This window comes from Stegastes partitus, unplaced genomic scaffold (assembly GCF_000690725.1).
Source record: "Stegastes partitus isolate 25-593 unplaced genomic scaffold, Stegastes_partitus-1.0.2 Scaffold33, whole genome shotgun sequence".
Lineage (NCBI taxonomy): Eukaryota > Metazoa > Chordata > Actinopteri > Pomacentridae > Stegastes > Stegastes partitus.
In genome coordinates, this window is record NW_007577764.1 from 896845 (window position 1) to 911192 (window position 14348).

The 14348-nt window shown below is 49.0% G+C and overlaps 1 protein-coding gene across 2 annotated transcripts in view; it reads right to left on the reverse strand.

The window, feature by feature from the left end:
- The window catches only part of midn (midnolin), a 28660-nt gene that overhangs the window by 8405 nt on the left and 5907 nt on the right, over nucleotides 1-14348 (reverse strand). For both annotated transcript variants that reach the window (XM_008300398.1, XM_008300389.1), the window contains 3 exons: nucleotides 4858-5412; nucleotides 3222-3345; nucleotides 2633-2956 (listed from right to left, as the gene is read on the reverse strand). In XM_008300398.1, coding sequence (XP_008298620.1) covers nucleotides 2633-2956; nucleotides 3222-3345; nucleotides 4858-5412 — 1003 coding nt within the window. The remainder of the gene's footprint in view (nucleotides 1-2632; nucleotides 2957-3221; nucleotides 3346-4857; nucleotides 5413-14348) is intronic.

The following is a 14348-nucleotide window of genomic DNA, read 5'->3' on the forward strand; positions in this document are numbered from 1 at the left end:
GGGGGGGGATGCCGGAGGAGCTTTCAATGCTAACTTTGCCCCTGCTTTGCCCCTCTCTGTGTGCCTGTGTTGAACTAAGGCAGCTGCAGTGGGAGTGGGACTAAAAGGCAGCTCTATAATCCCGTCGCCCTCCCCTCGCTCCGCTCCACAATGGCTCAGCCTGGTGCCCTGTACACAGCCCCCTGTCCCCGGCCCCCACACAATGGCTTTGGCTGGGCAGGGGGCGAGAGGTGCTGGAGGGGGTGCCGGGGAGGTCCACCCTGCTCAGTAGAGGAATTTAGCTAACAATCAGCACTGCCAGGCCATCCTAAAGCCCTCCTGTTCAAATTCAGCACAAGTCCTTGGCTGACAAATCCCCCACAACTCAGCAATACTATACAGCATGAAACCGAGCCAGTTGCCCGAGCCTTTAACCAGGCGCTTGTGGTTCGAGTGTGTGTGCATGTGTGTGTGAGTGTGTGTTCTAGCTTTTTATTTACGCTTGTCTTCTCCACCTCTCACATGAACTTGCAGTGGAAAGGGTAAAGGCTCTCAGGAGACAGCCAAGCTATGTGACATTTTCAAGAGGCTGCTTCAACCTGAGTTTGACTGCGCACACATATTCAGGCAGATGGGAAGCGCAGGTTGTGTGTTTTTTTTTTTTTTTTCTTCTTTCCTGTAACTGAATGAAGGCAGGTTTCTGTGAAGCAGAGTTAAGCCACAGTGTTAAGTCCAGTAAGTCTTCCATCAGGTGTCGGCTGATAAGACCTTGCCTGAGAGCGCTTAGTCATCGGCTTCCTCGGGACACCATGCGGAACAGGATACAAATAGGCACATCGCCTCTTGTCCACGCAAACACACCGGCGCATTCATTGTCTCGCTCGAGTTCGACTGCGCTTACCAGTTACCCATTCGCTCGCTGGAAGTGCGTATCGCGGAGCAGGAAGTCGGATCAAGGCGGTTAAGTCGGAAAAGGGCATTAGACAGGCTATGCTTTCACCCGTTGCCCTTGGATAATAAATGGGCAGTTGGTAGACTGATGGACAGGATATAAACACCCATACGATGAATGGAGGCTTAGTGTTGTGGTTTTAACTACCCCCATCTTCCGCATCCTCCTCCTCCTCCTCCTACTGTCCTCGACTTCACAAAGCAAATTCTTTTCAGAGTTGCGTTTTGGAATAAATCTATTTAAAGGCCAAGCGAGCACAGACAATGTATTGATGCTCGGTGCAGACATGGAAAGAGAAGGGGGTGATTAGGAAGGAAGACACAGAGATGGATTTTACAGACAAGGCTGTTTTTGGACAGCAAATGGGGGGGGAAACAGCAGCGTGGGCTGTTGAGCGCAGACGGAGAGAGATGACGAGAGCCGGGGGGGAGAGGAGGAGGGGAAGGGCGGGGTGAGGATGGAGGTGGGGGCAGAGAAGGAATGGTCTTCCCTGAGTTAGGAAAATAAGCCCGTGTTATTCCAACTGTCCGCCGAACACTTGTAAGGGCACCCAGGGTGATGCAGTGGAATAGTGGACATTCCCAGTGAGTCGGTGTTCAGTTGCTCAAACACTTCCTCCCGCTTGCAACAGAAGGTCATAAAAGCAGCAGACGAAGCCAGACTGCAACAATAGAAATGTGTGCTAATGCTTTGTAGAACTGAAAGAAAACATTCAACACCAATCGCAAGGCTGTTTAGCAACCGCTGGTGAATTTCCACTAAATTTCACCGAAGACTTGCTTGATTTCCTCAGAGGGACATAAAGGGCGGCAGCGGAGGACAATGCTGTTTTTTTTTTTCTCCAGCGCAGCCAGTGTAACCTTACAACACTGACTGAATGTTATCGGTTCTGGACATCTGTCTGGCACTCAACATCTCATGTCGCTGCGAGGAAAGGAGGGTTTTCAAACATTCAAACCCGGCCTCTCAGTGCTATCATCTGAACTCCAGCACCTGCCCCGGCCCAGCCCTCCAGCACGGGTATGTTAAGGTTTGTCCAGCACCCAGCCCATACATGCCCCAGCTGTGGCCCTTCTCTTGGAGGTAGGTTATTCACCCAAAGCCTAATCTAATCTAAACATAGCCCAGCCCAGGCTTGAAGGGGTAAGCCTATCTCCTTGGCGCACAAAAACAAAGCCAACTCTGCTGCCTGACAAGTGAAGCCTGACTGAACAGGTCTGGAGAAGCTTGTATTGCATTACTGAGGGGACCCCCGCTCCTCCCTTCTCTGGCTCTTCTCATCTGCCTCAAAACCCAAGAGACATACACTACATGCGTGGCTGTTTTTGTTCGGTAATCTGACATTTCTGTTCTTGCTTTGTCAGTGTTTTAAAGAACAAAAATAAGCACTTGAGGATAATGATGCAACACGACTGAGCTAAGCATGATGTGCTATGAGAATAGAAACGGAAAGACAAAGATGTCAATGAATTCTTCAGTAGGTTGCAAAACGAGAGCGGCGCTGAGGCTCTAGACGACAGTGATTTCGCACACGCTAAACACATACGCGCACTCTTCTAAAGCTGTGGCAACAGCAGGAACATCTGCTTCATGAGGGCTTCAAGGGATGCACAGTGACTTAATGCGTGAGGGGTGTTTCTGTTTGTGTTCTTGACATGCTTGCATGAGCAGAGGGGGGGGGTGTGGAGTGGAGTAACTCACCAGGGGGTTTGCACATGCGGATCTGGCTCTGGCACTGCACCAGCGGATGGAGAGTCGGCGGAGGGCTGCTGGGGCTGCCGGCGGGCACAGAGGTAGCTTTGGCAGAGAGGCCCGTCATGCCAGTAACCGGAGGCGAAGGGGGCGGTGAGGGGGACGGGGAGGTGGGCGAACCGCACTGGGTCTGGTAGCGGAGCTGGGTGAGGGAGGGGGGCATGCCCTGGTAGTGGCGAGTGGCGCTCAGGAGGTCGTTGAGGATCTGCAGGATGGTACCGATGTCTCGTCTGGGACGCCCGTTGCTGTCCTGGCAGTTAGGGTGCAAAGTGCCTGAAAGGAGGGAGCAAAACTATTTTTAAAAAACTGCTACAATAGATGTGTATTTAGTTTCCTTTGCAGAGGAAGAAAAACCTAAGAAGCGCAGAAGTATTTAAGGGCACTGAGACCAGACAGAGGAGCCTGTGTTTAATTTTCTGGGCATTTTTGTGAAGGCATGCAGGTTCTCATAAAAGAGGCTTTCAGCTGGATCTTACTGTGTGCACGGTTATTGCTTAGAGCAGCAATAAATCCTAAAGGCAGCTCAGTGTCCTCTCACCTGAAAAGGTCCCTGAGAAGACTCCGGGAGCGTGGTTGACAAAGCTCTCAATGATGGCGCCAGGTTTGCGGGAGCGTGTCGAGGGACTGCTGCCACTGGTGGGGCTGTTGGTGCTGCAGTTAGCCTGGAGGACAAAATGAGGGGAACAAAGTGAAATCGTGTTCTGACCTAAACTCTCCGTATAGATACACATATTATATTTATAGCTTCAGGAGTTCTCTAAGTGACCTTTACCTCAGGGTGTAGCTACTATTTGCACTATGTAAGTAACCTATGCAGTAAAGGCTGATGGTTATAGGAAACCCCAGAAAACAAGACACTTGAGCTTAGTGCCATACCATACGCTAAGAGACTCGTGGTATCTGGTTGCTGCAACCTGTGATCAAACTCAGCATAGCCACATTGCCACTTCACCTTCCTTTAACTTGGATTACCCAACAGACATGTGAAAGTGAAATCGAAACCCAGGGAAAGGTCTCCTAACTTGTTTGTGTGTGTGTGTATTGTATGCGAAAGTCTAATGAGGAATAGCCATTTCCTTTTTCTCACTACTCAACTGGCCTGCCTCTCTGTTTTTCCTGTTGCAAACCATCTCTCCCACACAGTCCGCTGACATTTGGTTCCTATTCCCTTTCCACAGGCCAGAGCTCGGGGAGGTAGAGAAAGTATAAACAGCACATAAGTATGTGTGTTTGTGTGCAGCTGTTAAAGTCAAAGTTAAATAAATGGCCGTAAAGTTCAATGATAAACGACGGACAACAGTGATTCATTCAGTCTGCTCCTCTTTAACACGCTTTTTTTTCCCCCCCTCCCTCATTCTCTTCATCCCATCCCCCTGTTTGGAAAGAATGAGGTCATATGGATGCTGTGCCCTCTCAGCTTTTGTGTATTTGGAAAGCACACTGTACTCCAGTGATGACTAAATGCGCTGCGGTTTGGAAACACATCATGTGCAAACCTTTACCAGACCTGACTAAATCACGGGATCACCCTCATGCTGCGGGGATATCCCATTAGTCTAATTAATTTAATTGAGGATGACTTCGTTGTGAGCGTGACACTCGGGTCAGACGGTCATAACCCACCCTCCCGTCGTTCATTCATGAGAGAGCTCAGTGCCCACGGTGACATCAGTTCCTTATGTAAGTGTTTATGTAAGTTAGGCTACACTACCACTGGATGCTCTTTATTTCCTCATTGTGTAGCTTGAGTATCCTCCTCCGAGAAAGCAAACTATAGGCTGGAAATCTCCAGTTTTGACTAAGATTTGAATCATGCAAAGGCACATCTGCTTGGATTTAGTGGTGAGCTAGCCATCTTGCTGTCCACCAGTGAGCAAATGCCGCACCTAAGCAATTCCCCTGCCACTGTTTTGCATGGGCACCCTTGCTAAATCCTGCACCACCCCTAGATGGCTGTGATTGGTTTAAAGAAACACAAACATGCCAGAGCATTTTTCCCAATGACAATGAGATGCAGTCAGACCATTCTCCAGCGCTAACACAAGGCGAATATCATGTGACAATAAAACATGATAATATTTTAGACATTTTGCATTCATCCCTGCTCACAAAGATGGAGGAGCGTTACAGCGAACATGCACAACACGAAAGCTAGCGGCATTTTTGAGGCTTACCTCAGGGCAGAGGACCGGGGCTACGGGGCTGACCTGGCCGACGTCGTGGCTGGGCTGGCCTGAGGAAGGCTGGTGGTAGTGGTGATGGTGGTGATGGTGGTGGGCCGGAGAGCGGAAAAGACCCCCGGGCACGTGGGATGGGCGAGGGGAGAGGGGTGGGGGAGGGGGAGTTGGGGGGCTACAGTGAGCAGAGGAGGGCGACTGGTGGTACATGGGAGGGAGCGGCTGGTGGTGCGTGGAGGGCAGGGGGAAGGACGGGGAGCCCGGGGAGGAGGGGGAGGAAGGGACCGGGTGAGGCTGGGACAAGTGGGGGCTGGGGTGACTGTGTGGATGGTGGGGGTGGTGGTGGGAGTGGGGGTGAGGGTGGGGGACGCGGGGCTGCCCCGTGGGCTGTCCCATGGCGGCCTCCGTGTTGCCCCGGGTAATGAGGTGCCGGTGCTGGAGCTGCGGGCCGCCGGACTGCTGCGCCGCCAGCTGGAGCTGCACGAACATCATGTGGTCGCCGACGCGCAGTGCCAAGGTGAGGGGGGAGCGGCCGGACAAGAAGTCACTGACCTGCAGACAAAAAAAAAGAGGAAAAGGTTGAGTAATTCAATATGTTTACTTTTATATCAACGTCATCGTGCAGCTTTGCCAAATAACAAAGTCTAACCAAATAAGAGCTCTATATATGGATCTAATGATTTAATAGTATTTGCAATAAGAGGCTTCTGGAGCTGAAGGAGCCTCTTGGATGAGAAGTGAAACATCCTCAAGAACCTAAAAGAGAAGCCCGGTTGCTTTTTGACTGAAGCTCCTATGATTACAGTGACCTGGCTGATAATCTACACAGACGTATTTGCAACTACCTAATTCCAAAATGAGACAACTCCCCGTGCATACAGACTTCCTTCTTAACAAATGACCAATCAGCGCTACGGATGGCAACAAAAATACACACAGCAGCGCTTTGAGCCATCATAGAGACACAGACGCACCGTATTAGCCCATCACGCAATCAATCGCTATTCTGTAACAGTGGTCTATTTACTTCTGCTGGGTGGATAAGGAGACCTATTGGAAAACACACACATACAAACAGAGCCCACTCTCGCTTGCTTCCCACTGCCCCTCAGTCTGTTCTTAGTCAGCAGTGTCATTCAGCTCAGAGACAAAGGCCACCCTTCTGTCTGGCCCGTGGCCTGAAAAATCAGTCCCACGTTCAGGAAATACACCCCGCCTGCCTCTGAAACACAGAATAGTCAATTGTCTGTGGATCGGCGGCGGATCTGGAAGGGCTGCCCATTTTTGGAGCTCTGGCAACGACTAACAGGGGCCAAGTGTGGAGGCCTTCACTGACCCAACCGTGGCCCGGATGGACACACACACAAACACACACAGGATAGCCGAGTTGTCACGACTTGGCTGGAGGATTCACACTACATAACAAAAGTTCTCTTGTGCTGCTTCTGCATGCCTGCGGCTCCGTTGCTGTGTACCGCCGCTCGCTGCTCGAGTCTGTACGACAGTCGTTCGAGGGTCAGAAAACTTCTTTGAGTTCTTGAGAACTCGGCTTTCGTGACATCTCAGGTTCGCCCTCTCCCCCCACCAAAAAAATAAGAAGCAACAAACAGAAACAAGCAGCGCTGCCAAATCCAAAGTGACACCTCTGTCCAAAAAGGTTTCGACAACTCGTTACTGTCTGTGGGTTTTTTTGTTTTTTTTTTAGTCCTTGGAGAGGGAAGGAGGGAGAAAGACAGAAGGAAAAAAAGTACACGAGGGCAGGAGAGAGAGCACAATGAGGATGGAAGACGGAGAGGATGAGGAATATTGGCAAAGCAAAAAAAAAAAAACAAGTAATAAAGACATACATACAAAGGCTGCAAAAGAGAGCAGAGGCCTCGCTCCCCCCAGACCGAGCAGCCTTTGGAGTGTGCTGCTAAGATGTTGGCCTGTAGTTAACCCTGTGAATCACCAGGCTCTGCCCTCTATCACTTCTCTCCCTTTTTCTTCTGCTTATTTATATCTCTATCGACCGCTGCCTCTCTGTTGCCAGGGTGACCTTTGCACATTGGTATTGACATGGTGTTGGGAAAAAAAAAAAAAAAGGATGGAGGGAGAGAGAAGAGGCAGGTGAAAGGACGAGGGGGGGGGGGTTGGGATGATCCGATGGCCGTCGATCAAAATGTAAATAATCAACAGCCAAAGCGGCGAAATCAGCATTTAGGGGGGGAAAAAAGAAAAGAAAGAAAGGAGGAGGCTGAGGGATAAACAGAAACTCAGAGCGTAAACTCAGCCGCTAATGGCTTGTTGATACAGTCCACACCCACCATGATTACCCCCGTCGTAGCGAGGCAATAAACCCAGCAGGACCCAAGGTGGGGTGTGAAGTGTGGAGGAGAGCTGTGGCAGGGTGACACGGCTCTAGGAAACTCCACGTACAAAAGGTCGTCTGATAAAGAAGATGCATGTGTGACACCCAGAGGAGGGGAGGAGGATCCAAACGGTGGGTGGGGGGAGAGAAAGAAAGAAAAAGATGGGGGAGGAGACGCTGACTGGGTGTGTGACTGACAGCTGTCAAGAGAATGAGTTTGCAACCACAACACACGAATGGATGAAGTCAAGACGCCCCAAAGGGAGACCGACGGCGTTAAAGAGGAGAAGGGCGAGGAGAAGTTCGCGTCTGCGCTCAGACCTCTTAACCACATATATGCAGACTGAGTCAACAGCGCGGCTACATTTTACACCTGGCATCAGAATCTGCCTCCAGAAACCACTCGAGATCAGGTTTTGCTTCATCTGCGGAGAAACTGCAACTAAACAGAAATATAATTTGTTGCTAAAAATTTGTTCTCGAAGGAGGGCTGAAGCAACTTTTGGGGGGTATTTTTGGGGGGACATATTTGGATGTAAGCTGTTTTCATAAGCCTTCCCTGAATGGATCATCCAAGATGCCATTTAACAGGGCCTTTGCTTCACCGCTCTGTTTTTCTTTGTGTGCGCGAGAGAAAGTGAGAGAAAAAGGCCGACAGTGAGTGACAGCAGGAGAAACAGAGAGGAGGCTTGATTACCCTTATAATGACTAGTGTGGATTATTCAAAACCACCAAGATGAAATTCATATACTCCTACTGAGCTCCCAACACCACATGGCAGGCTTCAAATTAGCCTGCGAGAGAAGCAAGCTTTCTTCCTCACACCTCCTTTTTTTTTTTTTTCCTCCTTCTTTTTCCTCCTCCAGTCGATTTTTGTCACTCCAGGTCTCAGAGTCTCAGTCGTTGACTCACAAAGTCAATTTAGAAGTTGCTCGCACAAGCCTTCGCTAAGTCTCACATACATGAGAGCTAAAAATGTGTGTGCGACCATGTGTGTGACTCATATGGGGTCTCTGTACATACACACACACACCACCCACCACAAATTCTTCTTTAGGCAAGAAATTAAAAGGCCACAAACCCACATAAACACAAGACATCTCATTTGCAGAGAAAATGACAGGGGACGTCTCCAGCGCTATAATCTGATCGGTCACTCTCGTTATCTTTGCGGTCATCTTCCATTTCCACCCCCAAAGGGATAAACAAAAAGAGCCAAAGTAAACTTTCAGGTGTGGAATTCCACTCCTCCAAACTAATAGCTACATCCTTTTTTTTTTTTTTCCCGACTGACACTCCGCTTCTTCTTCTCCCCCCCACCCCCTCTCCGACAAATCCCGAACACCCAGAAAAGGAGGGCGAACAGCTTGTGTAGCTGGGAGCCAGGAGCTGTGGAGTGGAACACCTGAAATAGGGCCTGTTTCCTGAGGGAAGGGAGGAGGCGGAGGATGATACAGCGCAGCCTGCCTGCCAGAGGCTAGATTGGCGAGAGTGATCGTGTAACAACAAGCCTCTTCCAGACGGACAGAGACTATGAGAGAAACAAGGGGAGGGAGGCGAGTTAGAGAAGTGCATGTGTGTGTTGCGTGGAAGAGGAAGGAGGGGGGCTCTCTAGTGCTGGAGAGCTGGCTAGCAAATGATTCCCAGAGGTCTCGGCTAGCAGCTCAGCTCCAGTCCAAATATGCCTGTCTGCTCTCAGGAGCGCAGCCAAGACAGCCAATGTGGCTGGCTACCACTGACGTCAGGACAAACACCAGATAGAGCTTTCTGGAACATCACAGGCAAACAAAAGAGAGCTTCATGGCTTGTCTTTAAGTCTGCAACCCTCATCCTTCCATTTTCGTTTCCACCTTTGCAGCAAAGAAGAAATTCCGCTCCTTTGTGAAAGCAACTTAACGGCTGTCTGTAGTGGTTTGTTCTGAGAGCTGCACGACAAGGAGAGCAGAGAGCCCCACTTCTGTTGTGTTAAGGCAGAGAGAGCGAGAGAAACCAGGCCTTTCATTGTTCTCAGCAGCAGTGGTATGCAAAGAGAAGAGGACTTCATGCCTGAAGAACAAGGAGTGCGCTTCCTGAAACCAACATATAGAGTTGATTTCGCTCACCACGGGCAACGTGCACTTCCGCCTTCTTTAACAAGTGACCCGGCGCCATCATCAACCATTTTGTTCTAGTCGCTGGTGTCCAGGAGGAGCTGGTATTTTTGTTTAGCAGGAAGCTTTGGTTGCTATGCAGTAGTGGGGGAGAATATGATAAGGGGCAGCTGGGAGAGGAGGGGTGGAGACAAGATGGAGTAGGAAAAAAAAAAATGGGGGAGGGAGGGTGGCATGAGAGAGGAAGGGAACAAGGATGGTGAAGGGGGATGGGGATGCGGGCAATGGGGGTAGGGTGTCAGAGTGGTGGTGGTGGTGGTGGTGGGTGATGAAATATTCAGTGAGAGTGTGCCTCTGGCTCCTTCCCTCTTTTTTTTTTTTTTTTTTTTCTTTCGACATCTCTGGCTGACAGTTTTATTTATTGGGGTCCCTGTGGTTCAAGGAACTCATTTGCAGTCGTTCTTCCTTTGCACACTAAGCGAACTACGGGAGGGAGATAAGGAGTGAGGGAGGAAGAGAGAGAGAGGCCGAGAGACTGAGGGAGGGCGAGAGGGAGGGAAAGATAGAGCGAGCTGGCAGCACTGAGCTGACATTCATGAACAACTGAGCAGCTTTGTGCCGGAGAAAAGAGGATAGAGGATTGGGAGGCGGGACGGGAGGGTGGAGAAGAGGGAAGCCGTGTAGAGGAGGAGGAAGTCGTCTCCTCCAGCCATATTCGGGCTCCGAGTGCAGCTGCTCACCTGTCGGACTGCTCAGGTGAAAGGTATGGTTCAAAAAGCTGCTTATTAACCCGCCTATCGACCTAGATGTTTTGATCGCACCAGGACACTATTGATAGCCTCTTTGCAGACACACACCGGCTAAAGATGCAATAACAGGCTCTCAAAAGAGAAAAAGAAAAAGGAAAAAAAAAAAAATCAATGACTTGCATCATGCCCCAAATCCTAAAGGCAGCCGGGGGGCTCTTCAAAGGGCCCCATTAGAAAGATAGGCGTCTGTAATACTGCCTGATAAGAAACAGAGGGGGCTGAGAGGAGCAAGAGAGAGGACCAGCTGGCCATCACAGAATTTGATCGGCTGAGTGGAAAGAGAGATCAGAGTGGCAAAGTTCAGGATGATCAGGTTCCCCGCGAAAGCCGCTGGCTGCTCGGACTCGAACCGTGCCAACAACTGGCCGGCCAGCGTCGGGCAGATCCCCATCCATATACAAAACCTCTCAGCCCCGTGCATGCAATTCAAGTCTAAGCGAGCAAACAGCAAAGAAAAAAAAAACCCTCGCTCTCGTTTCCCCCGCTGCTCACACGCCTCTCGCTCCACTGAATGCCTTTTTTTACACCGACTGATTAGTACAATTTAATCAGGATACTGTGTTGGTGGAGAGCAGCCTCACAGCGTTTCTGTACCCAGCGAGACGCATTTTGTGGATACTTGCAAAAACAACATCATCTGCAGCAGACAGAGGAAGAAGCGGCATCTCATCAGTTTGAGATGAAGTAAGTGGGTAAGTGGAGAGGCAGGAGAGGTGTGGGGAAGTCTGTGACAGATGGAGGAAAGATAACAGGCAGAGAGGCAGTAAGAAATGTGGGGATGCTGCAAAGAACGCAGCGTGTCTTCTGAATACTTTCTCTTTCTTCGGCATGTTTTTACACGACTCGCTGAAAGACTTGGTCCTTTTGACCCCTGCCTCTCTGTTTCAACAGTAACATATGCCTAATTGACTTCATTAGAGTTGGTGGTGGCTATCAGACGTGATATTCCTGGCCTCCATCCTCCCACACAGTAGCCCCACTAGTCACGATGCCTGCTACTTGAATCACAAAAGCACCGTGTCGCCAGGGAATGGAAAACAATGACGGTCACGACTCAAATATGGAGAAATAAGACTCCCCTGGACGCTCGACGAGGGAAAACACAAAGACGCAGACATTAAAAATGGATGTTGGCACATGCACACACCCACATGCGACCAGATGCATGCACACAATAGGACATTGAAATCCCTCCCTTGCAAAAATAAATAAATAAATCCACCTCTCTCCTGATTGCCCCACAACACACCTTGAATCCCTCCACCCATCCCTCCAGCATCTAACCCTCCCACTGTGCATTTAAGCATCACAAAGGGGATTACACAGGTGCAAAGAAGAAAAAAAAAAAAATACTGCGTGATCAGCTTATTAATGCAATTTTTCAAGGCCAGGATTTACATGAGCGGGGACTGAATGGGCCTTTAGATCAGCATTGTCTTTTCTTCCATACACAATTTGATTTACACATTCAGCAACAAATTAATTTCTGTAGCTTTCATTTAGGTAACAAAAAAAAGCAAATTACCATTCTAAAGAGCAAAGACTCTCTCTCTTAAGCTGCATGCATATAAAAAGCTGTCATTTCAATGGCAGCGAGAAGGACAAGATGAGGGGGGGGAGCTGCGTGCTATTAAAAAGGGGTGGGAGGATCCTATCATATTGACCAACAGACTGACTCAGTCATTTTTCAATTCCTTGCTCTCCCAAATCCTCAATACAATTACTCGCCAATGATTTCCAGTAGTGTCAATCCTGCTGATTAACTAGCATCAAGATAAGGTTGTGTACATGGTGCAGGACTGGAAAGAGAAACATATTGACCACCCGCATTGAGCTGTTTTACACACACACACACACACACTCGTGTACAGGGACACAGGCGTGCACAGGTACTCAGTTTATTGTCTTAAAGCAAACACTATTCTCCAAAATCTGCCTCATCTTTTGTCTTTGTGTCCCCTCCTTCCATCAGCCTTGTATTCCTTCATCTGCGAGTAGCCCAAGCATATGTAGTCATCTCTACAAACACAACTTGTGCAAAGCTCTCCCTTTCCTATTTCCTCCACCTGTCAACCCCCCCCCCCGAGGGAGCCAGAGCGAAGGAAAACGAGGTAAGAGTGACCCCGAGCTGACTCCCCGCAGATTGTCAGATCCTTCCAGTTTGCATCTGTCTGCTCGTAGACGCGATGACAAAACCTCGCCGTAATCCCAGCGTGCCGTTAAAAGCGAGACGAGGAGAAAGAGGGGAAAAGTGCGACAAGAGGTGCTCGTCGTGAGGAAAGTGGAGCAGATATGTAACAGCCTATTCCACCGGGACGGATGGAATGGCGACACGCAGCCCGCGTGCTGGTGTTCAAGGCAGAATTTTTTTTGTCAATCTGCAGAGCTGTTGAAACCTCCACTCCAGCTGGGTCGTGCATTGATTTAAAAAAAAACAAAAAAAAAAACGGTATAGCTGCACTCAACTGGGTGTAGCCTATGGAGGAGAAAAGGGGAGGGCCAAAAAAAAAAACTTGAAGACTGACCCTTCAATCATTGCTGTTTGAGTGTTTGTCAGCTGGGCAGGTTCGGTGCTCATGCTTTAAGACAGGAACAAAGAGGTGGCTGCATGGGGGAAGGGCAATGGGTGGTGGTGGTGGTGGTGGTGGTGGGGGAGGATGGTAAGGGTGATGCCTGCCTGGTTGGCTTTTATTCTAGCATCAATGTGCATCAATGAGCAAATAGTCCCTGTGTGCTGAGAGGGACATATAATCCTTCTCTTTCTGTTAAATACCAGGATCAATAGATGAGGAGCTGATGTCACTGCCTACATGAGCCCAGAAATGGTAAATATTGCCTTCATTTCCTCTTTTCACTGCTCGCCACATAAAGTATACATTCATTTTTTACTACTAGGCTCAGACATTTTTCCTCATTCTCTCATCAGGATCAGAAATCCTCTTAAATATATCCTTTCAATTCTGCTGCGTGTGTGTGTGTGCGCCCATGTATGACTGCAAATATAAGCTGAACACACAACCTCTATTTAGCAGACAGAATGAGAAGAGAGTAGTGCAGGCAACTGTGTTTTGATGGGCTGTCAGGAGGCAGTGGCTTAATACAGCTTAGATGTCATGCAAAAAAAAAAAAAAAAAAAAGTCTAGTGAGATGCCAGAGGAGGAATTAAGGCAGCCAGGATTGTCCTTGCTAAGAAGCCAGCCATCACGGTCAAACCGAGGCAGCTCGCCGGACTTGCAAACCACAGCACATTTAAATTATAGTGCCCTGGGAGAGCTGTTAAGCGGAAACAAGAGAGGGAGAAGGAGGAGAAAGAGGGGGAGAAGAAAAAAAAAAAATCCCATTTCGATAATTGCTGGGGCTCGATTTCCATAAAACATTTTCTCTCTAACTTATGCCGCAAAAGTCCGAAACAGCCCTGGAAGCTGTCGCGTCCTGCCCCCGTTTGTTGGCTAGATATCTGCAGGCTTCTCCAGAATCCTGATAAAGGAGAAGACATGAGGCGATCCGACTTCTTCCACAAATACATACACACACTTCCAGGAAAAGCACCTGATATGGAAATGAGAGCTCACAAAATATTTGAAGGGTGAGGGGTTATTAAGGGTTTAGGGGGTTCATGCCCACTTCCACCCCACATCCCCCCCCGCCCCCCGAGGCTATTTTTGGGTGTTTGGGCATATCAGTTATTGTGTCAGACACTTTTAAGAGCTAAGTGCATTGATTGATTTTTGATAGCCCCAGAGTTCGGGGAGGGAGGAAAGAGAGGAAGTGAGGGAAAGCTTCGAGTTCCTATTTTCTAATCTTACTCAGATCCGTAATCTCCCCACAATCTATATCATTCCATTTTGCTTCATGAATTATAAAGCGGAATCAATTTCTGTAGATATAAACACACTAAAGCAGCTTGGTGCCTTTATTTTAACCTTTTTCCCCGGCTGTCGTTCTCGCTGCGCCCTTTATCCTTTCCATCCTCCACTGTGGGATTAGCATTAGAATAAATGCAAAAAAAAAAAGTAATGTATGTGGTGAGCAGTCCTTAAGAAACAAACCCAAGCATGTGACTCATCTAATGAATCTAGGAGTAATAGGGATCCGTGGCCAGAGAGAAACACAGAGAAAGAAAGGCAGAGTGAGAAACGCGCTCTTCTGGGTCAGCGGTTGAATTATCATCTGCCTCTGGTGAAAATGACAGTCACTCTTGGCTGCCCAGCAAAGGCGTACCACATGATGGGCAAGGCT